The sequence below is a fragment of the Pygocentrus nattereri genome, chromosome 18 (assembly GCF_015220715.1).
Source record: "Pygocentrus nattereri isolate fPygNat1 chromosome 18, fPygNat1.pri, whole genome shotgun sequence".
Lineage (NCBI taxonomy): Eukaryota > Metazoa > Chordata > Actinopteri > Characiformes > Serrasalmidae > Pygocentrus > Pygocentrus nattereri.
Window position 1 is genome coordinate 16,280,745 of NC_051228.1, and position 20,882 is coordinate 16,301,626.

General features: G+C 38.4%; 1 protein-coding gene across 9 annotated transcripts in view; it reads right to left on the bottom strand.

Annotated features, from left to right (window-relative positions):
- Positions 1–20,882, bottom strand: part of LOC108425188 (membrane-associated phosphatidylinositol transfer protein 2) — an 86,461-nt gene that overhangs the window by 43,815 nt on the left and 21,764 nt on the right. For 8 of the 9 annotated variants that reach the window (XM_037547376.1, XM_017693657.2, XM_037547377.1 and 5 more), the window contains one exon: positions 16,211–16,394. In XM_037547376.1, coding sequence (XP_037403273.1) covers positions 16,211–16,288 — 78 coding nt within the window. In that variant the 5' untranslated portion in view covers positions 16,289–16,394. Of the gene's footprint in view, positions 1–16,210; positions 16,395–18,254; positions 18,318–20,882 lie in introns of those variants that run through there. The other variant, XM_017693656.2, reaches the window with a different exon arrangement.

Genomic DNA, 20,882 nt, shown 5'->3' on the forward strand with positions numbered 1-20,882 from the left:
CTTTCCTGAATCAGGATCTCTTATCTTAGAGATATTATTGTTAGCTTGTTGTTTTCTCAGTCTATAAGATAGCAATTTCAGAGATTTTCCTCCAACCTCATAGTATCGTCGCTTTAAGATTAACATTTTATTTTGTATTTCTTCAGTGTATATAGTCTCAATCTCCTTTTTTTATCCTATTTATTTCTTCTTTCACCCTGATATCATCACTAGCAATATATTTATTCTGTAGCTGTTCAATTTGATTTCTAAATCTTGTAGCCTCTGCTGTTTGGACTTCTTTAAATAGGAGGTGATAGCAATAATCTTGCCCCTTAGCACAGCCTTGAGAGCATCCCAAAGTATAGGTTGTGTCACTTCACCATTATCATTTAATTCTAAATACATGTTTATTTCTGTTTTTAACTGCTCTTTAATCTGTGGGTTATTCAATATATTCGAATTCAGCTGCCAAGTTGTAGATCTAACTCTCTTATTCATATATAGGGACAAATAAACAGGACTATGATCTGAAATATCCACTGATCCTATGGAACATTTTTCCACTCTATACAGATCTTTACTATACATAAAAAAAATATCTAATCTAGAATAAGAATAGTGAGGAGAGGAATAATATGTATAGTCGATGACTGATGGATTTTGCTCCCTCCAGATATCTATGATCCACATTTCCTCCATTAACAGAGCCATCTTTTTATTAATTTGGTTTGATTCTGGGTACACCCGGGAGCAATCTAGTCTACGATTCAAACGTATATTCATGTACCCACCACATACCAAAACCCCCTCTGGCTTTGTAACCATTAAATCAAATACCTCTCTATAAAAATTCCAAGCACTGCACGGCGGGACATACACATTCAGGACACTCATCAATGTCCCTTCTATTTTCCTGGTAATCATCACAAACCTGCCCTCTTTATCTCTAACTTCAGATATGGGTTCATAATTCAACATTTTGTGTAGCAGTATTGCCACACCCCTTCAATGTCCCGCCCTGTAATGCGAGGAAAATACCTGCTTAAAATCCTCTCTTGCTAATTTGGCATGCTCTGTATTGTTGAGATGTGTCTCTTGTAAAAGTGCAATTTGTATCTTCTCTTTCTTTAGTTTAGACAAATTCTTTCCTCTCTTAATCAGGTTGAGTGCTCCATTAACGTTCAATGAAATTATTCTTATAGTTTCCATTGGATTTTTTGTTGACATGAATAATTCTCTCCCTGGTTTCAACTACCAAAACAAGCACATAAATATAAAATGATTCACTAACAGTGTAAAAAATGCAAACATGTAAAACAAACTCAGAACAGCAAACTTGAGTGACTTCCATCACTGAGGTCACTTCTACGACCTTGTCTGAGCCGAAAGGTGGCTCTAAGGGAGAACCTCTCTCTCGACAACGATAGAGAGGGCCCTTAACTATGGCATCGCATGAAAGTTCCATCCAAACCGTTAACACCTGAATCATATGTGAAATACAGTCTACTAGGCTAAATTAGGAGTTCACTGTTCATATTATGATTATATAGGCAGAACGTGGGTGACCCACTGCCCACCATGTATTTTTTGTTAATCAGTATACGATTAGAGTCAGGGCACAATTTTACCAGTGCTGTTTCTTCACATGATTCTTTTCTATGATTTCACCACGTCGTTTGGAGGCCGGTCTCGTCTGAAGGGCAGTAGTTTTTCCTTGTAGTTTGCTTTATGCCTGTTGAGCAATGCACGTTCTCTTGGACCGCCCACTCTGTGCCAGGTAAGCTGTTGCAGCTGTTCCATCAACGTCTCCGGTGGCTTGATAACTCCTACGGGGAGTCCTCTCTTTGACATGTCGTCTGTTGCCTCCTCTGCTGTCTCATACGTCTTGAATCCATCCTCATATTTCACTCGTAGTCTGGCGGGGTATAACGTTTGAAATCGAATTCCTCTCTCTTTCAGGACTTTTCGAACTTCTGTGTATGCTTTTCGTTTTTCAAGCACCCGCGGTGCATAGTCATTGTCCAGATTGATTTGTTTACCCTCCCAAGTGAAACCTTTTTTTTTGCCATGCTAGACAAAGGACCGTTTCCTTCATTCTGTAGCTGAGGAACTTCACCAGGATGGATGCACGTGGAATCACTCTCTGCCCCCTCGGGTATCCTGTAGATCCTGATGTTTTCGCGTCTAGAGCGACTCTCTTGATCTGTAATTTTAGCCTCCAGTTGCGCTTGTAGCTTTAGCATTTCAGCTAAAATGTCGTCCGTGCTTTGGATTCTCTCCTCTGCTTTCATGATTCTATTTTCCGCCTCCGCCAGTCTGTTATTAGTTTTCGTAATCTCGTCTTTGATGTCTTCGAAGCTGTTTTTTTTTGTCCTGACGGAAGTCTCTCAGTTCTCGAAGAACTGTCCCAAATCGGCTGTTTCCTGTGGTTTTGCGCCACCCTCGCTATCGCCAGCCACAGAGACACTCTGTTCACCCTCGTCATAAAACCCGGCTTGTTGCAGAGATTTCTTACTCCTAAACCTAGTGTCCATCTTTGCCCCTCTTTCCCATCCGTTTATATTGCTTCAATGGTAAAATCAAAGTTTTCAGGGGTTATAAACCCGTAATGATTCGGACTCCTATGCCGCCATATCTCTAGGGTGTTACAACCGGAAGTCCAGATGATCAAATGTTTTCAACCACCCATTTTAATTGGATAAAATATCTGCCTGCCTGAAAAATCTAGCATCCGCCTGCTCGCGCCAACCCGCAAAAGATTGCGTCATTCTTGGCCGCACCGACCAGCTTCAACCACACATCACAGCTCCCTGCACCCAGCTATTCTGGGTTATGCACCTGCACGTGTTTAGCATTGGTAACTTGCACCAGTGATTACAAAGCATGCCCACACAACCTCTGTGATACAGCAGAACAGCCTCCAGATCCATGGTACCTCCACAAATCCAGCCACAAAAATAAATGCTTGAATGTTAGACCATAGAACAAAACATTTTGTGCATATTAGGCTAAGCAAAACCACAAGAAACCACAGAAGACTCCCCACAATGACCCTCACGTGACATGACTATACAGCCTCATCTGACACTGAGATCACACATCTGGGAACACCTTTGGTGCCGGACTGTGGCACTTTCACCACAAATAAGTGTACATCTTCTCAAAAATCCACTCAAAATATGCTCAAATGCATGCTGTTTAACATCTAGTTTTAAGCCAGATTCAAATGATATTGATCAGGTCCTACAAATTCCTATGTAAAGTGTGTAGCTATGAGCATAACAAACAGAGATGTAGAGCATCAATGAGTTATTTATGTATTAAAGCAATTAATTAGCTAGTCCTATCAGATGGAGGACTAAGTATAAGACAGGGGTGCTCAGGAACCTCTGGAGTTCTGCAGCTATGAGATGGAAGTGGGCACTCAAGTCCAGTTTTATAGCCAGAGCTTGGCTGCATTCGAACGAATGACCCCACCAACAATTTATTTATTGCAAGTGAATAAACTACATTACAGCTCCAACCAAGTCAGCCCACGCTGATCCATGGTGGGCATCTGCGAATGGAGGGCAACAATTTGGTGGGCAGCTTGTATCATTTCAAATTTGGCGGATATGGCCGGTTAATTGCCCCTTGATCAAATTATTCCCAAAGAGCTTGAAACATAATTATTGGGTGGGATATTGTTTCTGTTACTCTTGTGCCGACATCAGATTGCTGAGATTGCTGAGAGAAAAGAGAGACAGAAAGACAGAGAGACAGAAAGACACAGAGACAGAAAGACACAGGAGATGCTGCTGGTAGTGTTTTTCCGCATCGTTTTGTTGCACCGTATGGCTTTTGGCTCCTTCTTCATTTCAGAGTACTTATCTCTCTCAAGCGGGAGACACCACTCTGCACTCAGCTTTAATTAACTTAGAGCTAGCGGTTGCATTATCTCTGCCAATGCCCCCCCCCCCCATCATCCAAATAATGAATTTTTCCCCATTAAATATTAATAAGGGGAAACTATGAGGGGAGGGTGGCATGCTGCTGAAAGCTCTATGTTTAGGACTGGGGGCGGAATGGACAATAATGTTGCACTGTTCCATTTTAAGTCATTCACAAACATAAGACGCCATGGGAAAGGAAAACTCGAAGCTCCAGACCTGATTGGAGCCCACTTTCCTGGCAGCCATGTGATTCGCTAGGACTCGTGATAAGACTGCATTTGGACAACTTGCACTGAGATGAAAAATGTCCACGTCTATACAGAGTAGGCAACCGTCCAGACTTAATTTCAAGCCTTTCAAGCCTCCATCTGAATTTATGTATGTCTGCATTAATTAAAGGGGTACTTGTAACAAAATTTAACATGGCCCGCAGTAACGAAGCTAGGGGGACAATCAAGGGGAATAATAATAATTTAACAAGTGACACCTAAAATTAACATCTTGTTATCCTTTATATAATTAAAATAAACAGAAACGTTGTTTTGTTATGTGGAAAAAAGTAAACACACTTCTACATTTCACTACTTCAAATATGTCAAATTGAAATGGGGTGCAAATGATTGGAACACAGTTAGAGAACTGTGGAGGATCTTGCAGGATCTTATTTAAATGTCAGATTTCTAGTCTGGTTTGCAACTTGTTATTTATCATGCCTAGAACTAAAAAGATAACAATTACTCCACTGTCCAGAAGAGCATTTACAAGAGAAGAAAACTGAAAGAGACTGCCAACTTTTGTAAAATTTAACCTGAGCACAGACTGTAAGACACTAAAAGAAGTCTCTAAGAACCACAAAATTTAATCACAGGATCTGCAGGTAGCTCTTGCCATGAATATCAAAGTGCTTGAGTCTGCCACCAGAGAAAGACAAAATTGACATGGGAGGTGAGCCAGTCCTGTCTAAAAATTGCATCAGAAATAGGCTGAAGTCTGCTAATGAATATCTAGGTAAGGACCAGGACTTCTGGAACAATGTATTTTGGACAGACAGGTCCAAAAAAAAAAAAAAAAAAAAAAAAAAGTTGTTTGGCCACAATATAAGAAGCTGTGCTTAGCAAAAGCCAAATCTAGCATTTGAGAACCTCATCATACCAATTGCAAAGCATGATGGTGGAATTGTTATGGTTTGGGTTTGCATTGTTGCCTCAGGGTCTGGCCAGCTTGCAATCAGAATTGATTACTTAAAACCGGCTGTACATACAAGAAAGCACTCAATATCTGTTACTGAAGCCGGGGATGTACTTACTTTTACAAGAAAAAAAAACACGTCTGTTCTTTTTTTTAATAAATAAAGGACGTACCTTTACTTTTATTTTTAATCATGTTTAACAACTGAAGTAAATCTAAAATACTTGTATTGGGTGAAATGGTAAAACGTAAGATTTATAACAATATACACACAAATGTCAATGTTTGACATTTGTGATGAAAGTGAGTCCACATAAAGCATAAAGGAGCTTCTCTGAGCTTGGCAAAAAAGCGTGTATGAATCCCTTACATAATTGATCTCATGCATGCCTCAGACCCAGCTTAAATTTTGTAAATATTATAAGTCATAGCTAACAGAAGACAAGATATTCAGGAGAAACACTATCCATGTGGTCCTCCCTCAGGAATTGAAAATTACTTGATGGCATGGATCAAAATATGGGATTTATGGGTGCGTGTCCAGGGATCCAAACCAGTAATTATGACAAAATTGAAACAGCTGCTTTCTCTCAATGTTTAAACTTTGAGCAGAAAAGCAAAACAAATTAAAAATAAAATGCCAGTCATAATACTGACGCTCTCCTAATCATTCCTAAACGTCCACTACATTTTTTCCTTTAGTGGTAGCTTAGCTAACGTTGCCCTATCCTTCATTAACTTAGACCTTTAAATATCAAGTTCTAAAGTTCAAAGATATAAAAGTGAAGCCTGACAAAGTTGAGGATGCCCATGATCAAAGGCAAACAAAATTTAAAAAGCCCAATTTGAAGAAAAAAAATATATATTGCTGTTGACTGTAAACTGTCTACTTCAAAGGTTAAAAAAAAATCATAGTAATACAAAAATATACCAAAACAAAACCTCATATCATGCCACAGAGGAATGTATTTTAGAATATCATCATATTGCCTGCCCATTTTTTAATCATTCTATTACGATAAATAATACACTATATCGCCATTGCCAGAAGAAAACCCTTGTATCTCAATTTTTGATGGTTTTCAGTTTTTGACATAATTTGAAAATACCTGTTGTCCTTTACATTGTATGTAAATTTCATGATGAACGGACAAAGAAAATCACCGAAAATGACTTACAAAAAAGTCTGATTCCATTGACTTACAATAAAAATAAAGTCGTTTTTTCCTTCTCCTGTAAAGTTACCATTTTGGAGATGTTTTAAATCTGACAACAGCAATATGTTTCATTACCTGGTGTATCATGATATATATTTTTTTCCACATCGCCCAACCCTAGTCTACTACTATCTTGAGTTATATGTGTTTATTTTCCACATACCGGTAAAACAGTAATGATAACACTCATACCTTAAGAATTGCAACCAGTATGCCAGACAGACCAATTTATTGCCCACTACTAACACTTAGGCCTGTTCAATTGGATTTACTGCAGTGCAATATGTAAAATGGGGGGAAAAAAATTCTTAGTCTGATTTAAATGTACAACTACTGTGGCATTCTTCTCCGCTCACTTATCAAACCTCTGAAAAACAAAATATTGTGATATTTATAATGATTTGAAGTAACGTGAAGTACTATGGCCGTATCACCCAGCCCTTGTGCAAAATAGCATTAAATAATGGTTATTTGATTGGGTTTAGTGCCTACTGATGCATCAAAACATTTCCTTTTCTTCGGGTGTCTTTATTTGCCCCAATACCGATATTTTGAAATCAGAGCATGATCTGGTTAGCAAAGTTAGCATTGTTTCTTGAAATGTTATCTTTTAAGTGCCAAGTCCTTTTTCTTGCCTGGCCTTTTCGTCATATTCTATGCCTTTTCACCCAGGCGCACAAGTAGGCAAAATCAGTTCTACAGAAGGCTGAAGCTGAGACTTCTGTAAGCAGGGCATCTACAGTTGATAAAATGCCCGTCACATCTCACTCTACCCTCTCTTCACCCCCAATCCTGCATCTGCCTCCAACTGACCTCATTGTGGTGTACCTCCAGAGCTTGTCTTCAGCAAAGGATAACAAAATCAGCAGAGTAAAAGTTGCCCTGGCAACGCGCCTGCATCATCGTGACCTCTCCCTTCGCTCCCCCCACCCCCTCCTTCACACACACACACACACACACACACAGCAAACAAATGATTGCAGTTAGTGCCACGCTCTTGCTGATGTCATCCGTAACCATGGCAGTCTGAGCTCAGCTGTGACGCTGTGACGGCGATGGTGGGGAGGGTGGAGTGAGCAGCAGTAAGAAGACAGGAACTGTGGCATTCTTGCTGACAAATGGGCTTCCTCGTCTTCCTTCTCGAGGCTTATATTCCCTCTCCATCAGAACCCTCTAGAATTTTAACAAGCCACAAAGGAAATCTAACAGCAGCTTTAAGCAGCCTGACTGCAAAGCTGAGAAACAGAAATTTTATGCAGATAAGTTGCTGTTTAACCCTTAATTTCTAAGCCTTAGCAACTCTCCTTGTTTATTAATGTGATTTCTCAATGATATTATCGCATTTGCTTCAGTACATAAAGAACATTATCTAAGAAATCTAAAGAAAAAAAATTCGAGAAAGAAAAAACAAAGAGCTAGAAGACAAAACAAAATTTCTAAGCCTTAGCAACTCTCCTTGTTTATTAATACGATTTCTCAATGATGTTATCGCATTTGCTTCCATATATAAAGAACATGATCTAAGAAATCTAAAGAAAAAAAAAGATTTTTGTTTTAGCTGTCACAAACTACCACTTTTTGAGCAAGCAAATAATGAATAGCTCTGTATTTCACTTGCCTTTATGGCCTGAGCACACTGATCCACCACCAATTTAATGGTTAAGATGCAAACAAAGTCATTCAGAGGGGTTTTATGAGAAATGCTTTGATGTAGAGAAACTTACCAAGAATTGTTCACAGTGGAAGTGACAGGAACCAGACATCTGACACATTTAAAGGCTTCCTCTCCAGACGCTTTTACAAGAAATGGTGACTAGAGATGCTGTTTTATGCAAATTCTCAGAGAGCATTTTGGCCTTAAAAATAATTTTTAAAAATCCATTCATGGTGAAAATGTTCATGTAGGCGAAACCGGACCCAATGGAAAGTCTTCTTCAGATTTACCACTGCTTTCCTACTATAAACATTACACATAAAAACGTCTCACTGGTCATTTTGGATAGCAAATAAAGGCTTCATCTGCATTATACACACTGTGACCAATGGTTCCTATCACTACCATTATAAAGTGATTTGAGTCAGTAATTTTCTCTACAATTTCACATTTCACAAAGCACTCTGAATGACTTGCCTCACATTCTAGCCACAGGATTATGCAGGAATTTTGAAAAATCGGTGATACTCCTTTTTATGAATGCTCAGCGTTTGACACAACACATACCAACAAACAAACATTCTAAAGCATTATAAATGCTGGCAGTCATTTTACAATAGTTAGAAAAGAACTGATAAACCAAATTAACAAGTGTGAGTAAGGAGAACATTCTAGAGCTCAGATCAGAGAGATTTTTACAACAGAGTAAAAGGAGGAAGCATTCTTAATTAATGTGAATTTGGTACAGCTTCCTAGAACAGTGTAAATAAGGAGGTAGCGCATTCTAGAACAGTGTGAATGAAGGGAGAAGATTCTACAACAGTGCTGATGGGGAAGAACTTTATAGAACGCTATGAATAGAAGAGAACAGTCCAGAGCATTTTATATTACTGTGCATAGGGAGAATCTAGATTTCATAAAGCTGCGACAGAGGATAGCATTCCAGAACAGTGTGAATGGGGAACAGTATTCTAGGCTGCTGTGAGTGCAGAAGAATATTCTTGAACAGTAAATGGAGGACAGCATTCAGAACAATGTAAATTAGATGGCCTGTTGGTACAAACAGATATTAGTATCAGCAAAATAACCCGTTATTAGTTACTCATCTGATGTGCATGAATTAAAATTTATCTTATTTAAAGCTTATTAGATTGTAAACAAGAAAATTTAGGACAGTCTCAGTCGATATTCAAGGTTTTAATATTGATATTGGTATCAGAAAAGGAAATGTGATACTGTGTCATCTCTAGCTGATCCATTTTACTGTATGCATGAGGCCCTTTTACTCTGGGGGCAGATTTTAATGAGTTAAAATTGAATCTGCTTCAGTCGAACTAGTCCTACTTTTATCTTTCATGACTGCCTGTCAGTCTGAAATGTTCACTGAAGCATGCATCTAATAGCACTAGCCAAGCTGGAAGGTCAGCATAGCAGCTAGAAACATCTGCTTTTACCTACCGACAACCACCCCGACTCATAGCGCTGAGCTAATAAGACAACCTCACACCATCAGGAGGAATCCGCACACAAACATACAAGCCACAGAAGCCTTTAATACTACATCAGCATGGTCACTCTGCTACAGCAGCCATGTGCCAAGCTGGGTGCACTTCCTGCACAAAGTCATTAGGCACTGACAAGTCACACAGGCCACAGCAGATGGCTGCTACAGATTTATAATATCGCTGTGAAAAAAAATTTCAAGGACCTCCACCTAAAATTTACTTCATCAAGTATGACACGCTATTTAAAGAGATCTGAGTGAGTATGGGCAATAACACTAGTTGCACAATTAAAAGTACACATACAATCACTGTACTGCTCTATAAAACAGCATCAACAACATTAACAAGCCCATTAGAGGCAGCCAAGCCTGGCCAAGCTGTCATGTACTGTGAGCAAGCTTTCTACAGTCCTGACAGACCAACGCAATTCTTGTAGAACTTGTGCACTTGTACAACCATACATCACCAGCTCCTCATTCTAGGCAAAATCTAAAAGCCTAAAAATAATTTACACTTTTTTTTTTTTTTTTAACAAGTTACAAATCGCAATTACCAATTATATGGCCCACCCTCATATGCTTCTGTTCAAACAACTGTTTCAAATGAAAATTTATTTATAAAATTAATTCATCATTACAGTAGAATCACTTGCGGATTAACTGGGAAGGAAGATTTTTGGAAGTCATGTAGTATTATTTTTTCTGAATTTTCATAGTCTTTTCTGAAGATACTAAAGCTGTTTGAAAAATACAAAAAAAAATTTAACAGCATGTCAAACAGTGGTGAATTTTCTTGTATTGTTTCCAAAAAGCTTTTTACGGCACCATAAAAAAAAAAATTTAATTGTATTATTTTTTACTTTAGCAAGTCTTTTTTCTATTAGTCAGTCAGTCAGTCAGTCAGTCAGTCAGTCTCATGACTAACTTAGACTATTTTAGTTTATTTACAGTTTGTTCTCCAATCCATGGAACCCAGCCATCTTACTTTCTAGTGATGCGCCAACGCACATTATGCAAATTGAAGTATCTGATGACATTTTAACCAATTTCGAAAAACAAATAATGAGAAATCAAGTTTAATCTCGTCCAGTTTTTCTGGAGTGCCCGTCATCACTTGTCTGTTTTCCACCGTGGGGAAAGAGTCCAGTGCAGAATTCATCCTCAGGCTGCTTCACTGTGCAACACTGACTTGTCTGTCTGACAGCTGGGGTGACATGATATTAACTAACCTCTTAAACCTACTGAGAGTGAGCTGAGCCCGTGGGTGGGCTGGCAGAGACCTTCAGCCCCTTTTTGAGCGGGCCAACCCACGTGTGTCATTGCAGTCACGACCTGCTCTTGACACTGCCTTAATGCAGAGAGGTGAAACAGGGAGGATTTGACTTATTACTCGTGGAACCACACCATCTTTAACCAGTCTCAGGCTAATAAGGAACACACCAAGAAATTCTGAAATTCATGTTAAAATTGACAAAAGACCCTTCTGATGATGTATGTTGAAGGCGGAACTACAACTGCTTTGGGGTGGATTTTGGGGTGCAGAAGGAAGGCATTACATAGCTAACATTACTGCGAGGAAGATAAAGATCTAACTGTAGTATGACCAGACTATGACAAGAAGCTAAAAACTAAAAAAAAAGGTAGTAATGCATCTACCTGACTATCTAAATACCTCACTGCAGTACAGCTTCTTATCTCTGGCTGATAAGTTAAAGAACTTGTCTCTGGTGACCATTTGGCAAAGACAGAATTATTTAGAATGCCAGAGATAAGTATTAACTAAACATTAGCTTGGTTAGTCAATAGATCTCTGGCTAAGCCAGCAGTCACGACTCTTTGACACCACAGGGATTCCCATGGGCTGTATGACATGTTTTCATAATGCATGCTAGGTACTGTAGAGTGAGAATACTGATAAAAGAAAACATGAAAATGATACAAAATCATGGGTAACACAATAAGCTATCGCAGGTCCTTCCTTCCTGCTGCTGTGAGACTGTACAACCAGCACTGCTCCCAGTAGACCACATACAATACAATATACACTTACATTCAGAATGCGAACATTTTTCATTGTGCAATAGGCTAAGTGCAATAGAGATTTATATGCAACTCTTATTTTATTTTATTTTATTTTATTATCCTTATTTTGTTGTAAATAGTCTAGAGATTTAGTTTTAATTTTTATTATTTATAATGTTGATAATGTTTATACTGTTTCCTGTTTCTACTACTGAGTGCCTTACTCCTGTTACTCTGCTGCTGCTGTAATACTGTGAATTTCCTCGCTGTGGGACTAATAAAGGATTATCTTATCTTATCTTATCTTATCTTATCTTATCTTATCTTATAAGGGTCACAAATAGACTAATTACCCTATTAACACATTATTATACAATATGAATATTACTTAATCATTGATTAAGTTACCCTTTATTAATCCCACAATGGGGAAAAACAATGAGTATACAAGCTATGAACAAATGACAAACTAACCTATCAATGAACAGTGTACTCAATTACTAAATACTTATTCAGCTACTAAGTAATAATGAGCAGCTAACTAATTTACAACCCCAATTCCAATGAAGTTGGGATGTTGTGTAAAACATAAATAAAAACCGAATATGATGATTTGCAATCCTTTTCAACCTATATTCAACTGAATACAGTACAAAGACAAGACATTTAATGTTTAAACAGATAAACTTTGTTTTTTGCAACTATTCACTCATTTTGACTTGGAAGCCTGCAACACGTTCCAAAGAAGTTGGGACAGGGGCAACAACAGACTGGGAAAGTTGAGGAATGCTCAAAAAACACCTGTTTGGAACATTCCACAGGTGAATGGGTTAATTGGAAACAGGTGAGTGTCATGATTGGGTATAAAGGGACATATACGCAACTGCGTGAGCAAATAGTCCAACAGTTTAAGAAGGTTTCTCATCGTGCAACTGCAAGGAATTTAGGGATTTCATCATCTACAGTCCATAATATCATCAAAAGATTCAGAGAATCTGAAGAAATCTCTGCAAGTAAGCAGCAAGGCAGAAAACCAACATTGAATGCCTGTGACCTTCGATCCCTCAGGCGGCACTGCATTAAAAACCGACATCATTCTGTAATGGATATTACCACATGGGCTCAGCAACACTTCAGAAAACCATTGTCAGTGAATACAGTTCGTCGCTCCATCTACAAGTGCAAGTTAAAACTCTGCCATGCAAAATGAAAGCCATATATCAACAACACCCAGAAACGCCGCCGGCTTCTCTGGGCCTGAGCTCATCTGAGACGGACTGACACAAAGTGGAAAAGTGTCCTGTGGTCTGACGAGTCCACATTTCAGATTTTTTTTTGTTTTTGGAAATCATGGACATCGTTTCCTCCAGGCCAAAGAGAAAAAGGACTGTCCGGATTGTTATCAGCGCAAAGTTCAAAAGCCAGCATCTCTGATGGTGTGGGGGTGTGTTAGGGCCCATGGCATGGGTAACTTGCACATCTGTGAATGCACCATTAATGCTGAAAAGTACATACAGGTTTTGGAGCAACATATGCTGCCACCCAAGAAACTTCTTTTTCAGGGACGTCCCTGCTTATTTCAGCAAGACAGTGCCAAGCCACATTCTGCACATGTTACAACAGCGTGGCTTTGTAGTAAAAGAGTGCGGGTACTAGACTGGCCTGCCTGCAGTCCAGACCTGTCTCCCATTGAAAATGGGTTGTCTCCCATTGAATACGACAACGGAGACCCCAGACTGTTGAGCAGCTGAAGTTGTACATCAAGCAAGGATGGGAAAGAATTCCACCTACAAAGCTTCAACAATTAGTGTCCTCAGTTCCAAAATGCTTATTGAGTGTTGTTAAAAGGAAAGGTGATTCTTCTTTGGAACGTGTTGCAGGCATCAAATTCAAAATGAGTGAATATTTGCAAAAAATAAAGTTAATCCATTTGAACACTGAATATCTTGTCTTTGTAGTGTATTCAATTGAATATAGGTTGAAAAGAACCTGCAAATCACCATATTCTGTTTTTATTTGTTTTACACAACGTCCCAACTTCATTGGAATTGGGGTTGTATAAACAATAAGTAATGGATGATTTATTAATATAATAAACAAAATCATGAATTCTGTTAAACCAGTGACACAGTGGGATATCATGCTGTGCCACAGAATATTGCATAACATGACCAGAATACTCTTAATGTGAGATGCAATATCAGCTGCTCTCGTCTTGCGGTTCACACATTTAAAACTTGCAAGATAATACACAATTTTTTAAACAAAAATTCCACTACACATACCTCATTTGAGCATCTGATTAAGCAAACAAATAATGAGATACCATATTCAAATAACCACACCCATCTCCAATTTAGATGTTCCTTCAAGAAGGCATAGCATGACAAACACTTTCTCCACAGTTTCAGCTTTGGCCACATTCCTCAACCTAAATGACACCCCTGGTGTCTAAGCCCTGCCTAAACACAGGAACATATTCCAAGTACAGGTCTGTCAGGTTATGCTAGCTGAATGACTAGCACTGCAGAAGAGAGAAGACCAAAACAGCCTGGATGACAAGAGGGCGTAGTGCTGTTGTGCAAATACTTTCCTGCCCTTTGAGATGGCTACAACCATTCCAATCAGATTTTACTCCACTGCGTTCCTGCTCGAGATAGCTTTGTATGCAAATGTAATTGTAGAACCAATTACTGCTAGAACCAAGACTATATTAAACTGTAATGCTGACCTCACATCAGCACAAAAAGGACAACATCCCATGAATTAGTCCCTCTAAGGTGTTTACATATGCAGATCACAGAATTGGTGTTGTAAGCTACTGTATTGATTGCTGGTGACAGCTGACAGCTATCAGCACTTTTCCTCTTTTGTTGGTCTTAGCCTGAGCTTACAGGAGGAGGGAGGAGTTGACTGTCCTCATTCCCACCATGTTCCTTCACCAGGACCCCAATAAACATCAGCAACATCTGCTCTCTCATGACAAACAGCAAGTAACTTTCATATCACTGTTGTCAGAAAAAAAACTTGTATTTCCAAAATGATAACTTTACAGAAGGTAAAAAACACACTTTACTTTTAATGCAAGTCAATGTAAATTTACAAAGTAATTTTGAGCCATTTCTTTTGGTCCATTCACCATGAAAGTTACAAACATTGTAAAGGGCAACAGGCATTTTCATTATGTCAAAAACTGAAAAAAATTTTCTTCAGTCAGCAGTGATATTTTGTTGGTCACAATATCAGCTTCTTGTAGATGGGAAGAGTTGGTTCCCAGCATGTTCTGAGCTCCATTATCAAAACCCAAATTAACTTCAGTGACATATGGCCTCTCAAGACTGAGAAACACCAAAGGAACTCTGACCTCAAATGGGTTTTTTGACCAACTATACTAACATAGTTAATAATAAAGCCAATGTGACATGATGCTAAAAAGCAACAAACATTCACAGTTAGCTGTGCTACAATGTAATTCAACCAAAGTAACATGGCTGATAGTAAAGCCAATGTGACACTATGCTAAAAAGCAGCTCTAGTTTTTACCGCTAGCCACATTATTGCCAAAACCAACTTTTTATCTTTTGTTGGTCTCAGCAAGAGCTTGCTTTAGAAGAGAGAGACTGACTGTCTTTGATCCCAGCATGTTCAGATCTCCATCAGCAGGACCCAATGAATATCTGGGACATGTCTGTGAAACAGCTGGGGAACTCTGAACTCCAAGGGATAATTTTATCAACTAGTGCCAACATGGCTAATAATAAAGCCAATGTGACAAAGCTAAAAGGGGCTCTGGCATTCACTGTTAGTCACTTTACTGCTGGAACCGAATTTTCCTCTTTTGTTGGTCTCAGCACAAGACTACTGTTGGAGGAAGAGGCTGACCGTATTTATTCCCAGCATGCCCTGAGCTCCCTCATGAATGGCCAGTTACACCAGCTGTGCGCAGGTTCAAACATAGGCTTGCTGTTTACTAACTAAGTATTCACCAAGTTTACGTTTACACATTACTAAAACAAAATAGTTTTACACCACAAATTAGATTTAACATTGAGCTTAGTATCTAGTACTACTTATTTACACCTTCTCCTGAGCAGGCGTGCTGTCGAAACCAATGAAAACCACATACAATGCAAGAACATGATTTCTTTGGTTAACTAAACTAAAACACTAAATGCCATTTGCTGTGATTTTACAGTTCTAGTCATTATCCAGATTTGTACTGAACATTAGATGAAAATTCACAGCTCCAGTGCAGTGAGACAGAGCAACTGTTGAAGTGTCTAAATTGAGGCTATAGATATTTAGGTTAGAGAATTTATTCAGTACAACTTGTACTTTAATTTTTTTCAATACTAGAATTTTTTTTCCAATGCAAGCTGCCGTGTGTTAACTCAAAACTGCTCACACAATCTTAAGTAAAAACTTGTTCTAACACAGTCCTAAACCCAAATGAATCTCATATGACCTCTCAAGTTTGAGAAACATTCTTAGCCCGCCTATGCTGACATGGCTGACAAAGTTAATGAAATATTATGGCACAAAGCATATGTAACACTAGCATTCATGCTTTGCCATGTTACCATTATATGATCAAATGGTATACCATCAAATTATACCATCAAAACAGGCCAGATACAGCACTTTCTTTTTAAAAATAAAAAAAGTGTTTTTTAAACATTAGAAGTTGAATGAACAGAGAATGCACACTGACCTGGATCATGTAGAGCTGGGCGATGCGGTACTCCTCCACGCTCATTGGCATGGGGATGCGGTACTCTTTGATCAGCATGTTGGGTGTGGAGTGAAGCAAACGTACCGCTGGGTCAGGTGGAATCCACCAAGCAGGCCCTAGCTCAGGGGCACCAGAGAACTGGAGCTGCGTTCATCCCTCAAACCTGAGCAGACAGAAGAGAAAAAACACGCTGCTATCAGTTTTCCCATCTCCAGAAACCTCCCAGACGTCTATGCTCTTGGCATCAGGAGAGCGTTATGACAGTACACAGAGGAGGCTGATGAGAAACATCACACACAAGAACCAGAAAGACAAAGACAATAATGAATAGATGCTACAACACCGTAAACCAAAACATTAAATGAGCCCTCATGCTGAGTCCTACAACAATTCTGTCTATTAAAAGCCTCTTTCTGAATGATCTGGCTTGCTGCTTTAGAATGACTTTCCTTTGAAGCTAACTACACTAAGAGCAAATGCCACCAGAGTAAGTGCATCCTAGTAACAGTCAACCCCTTAGGAGCGTAGCCATTGCACAGCAGTAGCTACTATCTACTGCAACCTTGGACTTTTCATAGTATATTCTATTTGTACTTTGAAACACATACTACGTATGTCCAATGTGAAGCTGGGCAATATGGCAGAAATATAACCTAATACTTGAATGTTTGAGGTTTGACAATGCACTAAACATCTGAAGATTTTAAAAAGCAGAACATTTAGAAAGTTCCTTGATCTTTTTTTGTGAAAAATTAAGGTAATGACATTATGGCCTCACATCCAATTAGTTATTAACTTGAATGCAGTTTATGCAGTTTTTATTTACTGGTTGTTTACAGGCTTTGTGTAATTGGCATTTTAGGGATACAGTTAATGTTATTCAGCGTCCTGGCAATATTAATGAGACCCATAGTCTTTTCAGAAAAGCGTATTTTTGAGTAGTTTTCACAATAACGCTAATGTATCATAACACTGCCCAACCCTGGTCCAGTGTATGGAAACTAGCCCTGGGCCTATTTTCAATATTATTGATTGCTGCTACAATTTAAATAAGTGCCAATATTATGCAAATTATCATTCTTTTGTGCTCTTGCACACATACACACACACACACAACACGATTTTATTGGTCTTATTTAAATGATTCCCTTTGTACATTCAATGGTTCTTCTCATAATTTTGGTTGGAAAACAAAATATTAATTATATGGTAATCATAGGCTATAGTAACACTAATGAATAATCTAGTAGTTAAATAATCCCCTGATCTAAAAAGAAATTACCTTGAAAGTAAGATTCCCAAGTTAGGTTTTATAATCTAGAGGTGGGTGATATGGCAAATGTAATATGACAATACTTTAAGAAGTTTTAAGGATACACAATATCATAATATACAGAGATTTTTTCTGACATTATATAAACAAAAAAAATACAGGGCCACATTTAAAAATACAAAAAATAAAATTACTATGAACACAATGATTTGTATTGCACATTTCACTACACTAAATCCAATTAAACAGGACTAATTATGCTTTCTTTGTAATCAAACATGCAGTTGGAAAGTGTTTTAAGCACTGCTAATATCCACGATAAGCTCAGAAAAACATACTATGACATATTGTGATAAATTATATCACAGTAACAATATACAGCTTATTAAATAGTACCTAGTCTGGACATACTAAACTTTAATTGGCAGACTTTCCTTCATATGGAGGTTCTCTAGGGAACCAAACGTGCTTCTTCTACAGCAAAGGTCTTTTAAAACTGTCTGTGAATCCAATTCCCAGGCATAAATTTTGTAATTGCTGGTATTTCTGACACTGAGCGGCCAATGTGGCAAGTCATAAAGTATTAAGTAACATTACAGGTTAGCTCAGATGACAATTACATGCCAAGTGTATTACAACCAGGAAACAAACAATCTTTAGGGTAATACCAGTAATGCCCATATTTAGTTCATGATAACATTTATTACAATAACTCTGCACACTATGATAATTTGTCTAAATTTACATTACCAGTCAAGCTTTATGGAAATCCTTTAAGACAACAGCAACATCTGAATTTGAGTCCTGGATTTGAGCTCCTATGCAAGGAAAATATCTACCTGTCGATGGCACCAGTGTCCGGCCAGCAGGACAACACTCCAGCAGGTCTTTCGTGCCATCACATGACACAGGGGTGCTTAGTGTAAGACGGATTATCCACAGGCATGATACACAACTCTTTTTCAGGAGATGTGTGGGCGCGAGAGGTGACCGTGTGTGTCGGTAACTGGATGAACAGCTTTAAACACAAACACTTAGCGTAGGCTAACAAATGGTCACCAGTTATGGACCTAGGCCTGTTCCTCTCTTCAACTTGGAGATCATGACACCATAGACCAGGAAGAAAACCAATGCTAGATATCACTACACCACATATTTATATATTTTTAGAACATGAGGATAATACAAGCCTTGTGTTATGAAAAGCCAGGCTCATATATCTCTCCTTTATTTTTGAGTAATTTTTAAACAATCAAAATTTTCAGCTGAACAACAAAGGGGCAACTCCGAGGATACAGCAACAAGAATCATGAATGCTGGTTGATCTATTCTTCAAAAACGGTTAGCTTCACCACATGAACCAGCCTATGAGTTACAGAACAACTGCAGAAGAGGTTAATGATAAGTTATATAAGCACCTTGATTCGCAGAGAGATGACCTCAGAACAGATTTCAAAGTTAAAACTGTGTATTATATCACATATTCTTAAATATCAGGCAATCTACATCTGTCAGAACCCAAGAGGTCATCTCTTAAACCCCCAATTAGCCCTTATGACTTAGAGAAAGACACTTTAAGCACTTAATGAAAAAGTACAACCACATTTAAAAACTTGGTGGTTTCGGGAATTTCCTTGGTATGATAATATGATAACATGATTGGCAGAGAATGTATTGCGACTTCTGTTTGAACCCAGGCTACAATATAGCTTGGAAAACTGATTCATGGAAATTTCTATACAAATTCAACATCTCATTAAGGCAATTAATTAATGAGTTCAAAGTACGGGGCAACAGCACACAGGTCAAAACCATCTAACAGACAGCAAGTCTGTTGTTAGCTCATGGATGTAATGCAAGTTAACATAGCTGAAAACTCATTCCAAAAAATTTTAATTACGCATGTAGACGAGTGTTATGTTTGCATAGAACACATTACATGAGGTAAAAATAAACATCATCTCTCCCCAAAGCAAAAACTATATTGTAATGATAGAGAGTCAGCAGCTTGCTTGTTTTGCTGCCTTGTGGATGTTAAAGGAGTACACCCTGGACAAACCTAGACATGGGCTTTAAAGAGAGAGTACCCTTATTTGCATCTCAATCCAGGGCCAAAAGTTGTATTCGCACTGTGAGATCATATCTGGCCACACAAGACTGACTGGTGTTTTGTTGCATTTGACTGGTCCAATTAATCAACAAGCAGGTCAAAAGCTGACCATTATTTTGTTAAATTTACCAACTTAAAACTAATTACACCCTAATGTAGCTCTTGCCATTTTAAAACTGAACTAAGTTCACTGCAATTTTGGTATAAAAATGATTCACTCTACCTATTGAGCAATGTGTAGCTTTTAAGAATGGCCAAAAATGAAACATACACGTGCAATATCAGAAAACAATCATATATGATAAGTGTTTTGACCACTGAGGACTAATCATTGGACGGGAGACAAAGCAAGTGTCTCATTTGATTGGCAAAAAAATTGTAATCCGACTTAAATGTAATGTGTGGAGGGATGCCTAATATCCCATTCCAACAGTAATTTGGACTACTTTTCTCATCCAGATTATGAAAAAATTCTGAACAAACTATTATCTATGCTGAATATTTGTGTCTGTTTTCTTGTCATTAGCCTGAAATACACATCAGTAAAGGTAAAGAACTGGAGCGATTATGTGAAACACACAAACAAACAAAAAACAACATTGCCCTAATGGTTACTGCGGGTGAGTCACCACTGCCAGCACTGGTTCAGTCCTTTAACTAGGTCACTGAACCGGTGGAAGCATGGCAGCAGACTTTTCAGTTCCTCTGCTAGCTTAGCCTGCTTGATAAAAATCATAACCTAATGTGTCTGTGTGCAGCACCAGTCACAAAGAGTTCGCCCCACACGTTAAACATTTCCATGCTCAGTGCCAGACCTTGTGACAAAACCATGTCACATCAAAACAGACTGTTTACTGCTCCACATGGAAATGTTACTATTCATAAACAGAGACCGTGGATGGGTTCAGCACCATCTTTTGATCCACTAAACCTTCTAAATCTGTGTAGCAGGGTACAGCTGCCATGTAGAATCCACAAGCTCAGACGCCTGAATCCTCACCAAGATGTGCAACACAGTATTTTGTAAAATGCAACGTTTATGTCTTCTCAGCAGGATTAGCAAAAAAAAAAAAAAATCATCCAAATGTTACAAATACAATAAATAAATAAATATGAATGAACATAAAAATATTCTTTAAATCTGCATTAATGACACTGTCACACGAAACTTCGGATGAATGCATTCACTCCTTTACTGCTGCTACTGCCAATGACTAGCTAACAAACACTTCAATCCAGAACTGCTAAAATGAAACAACTTAGTATTA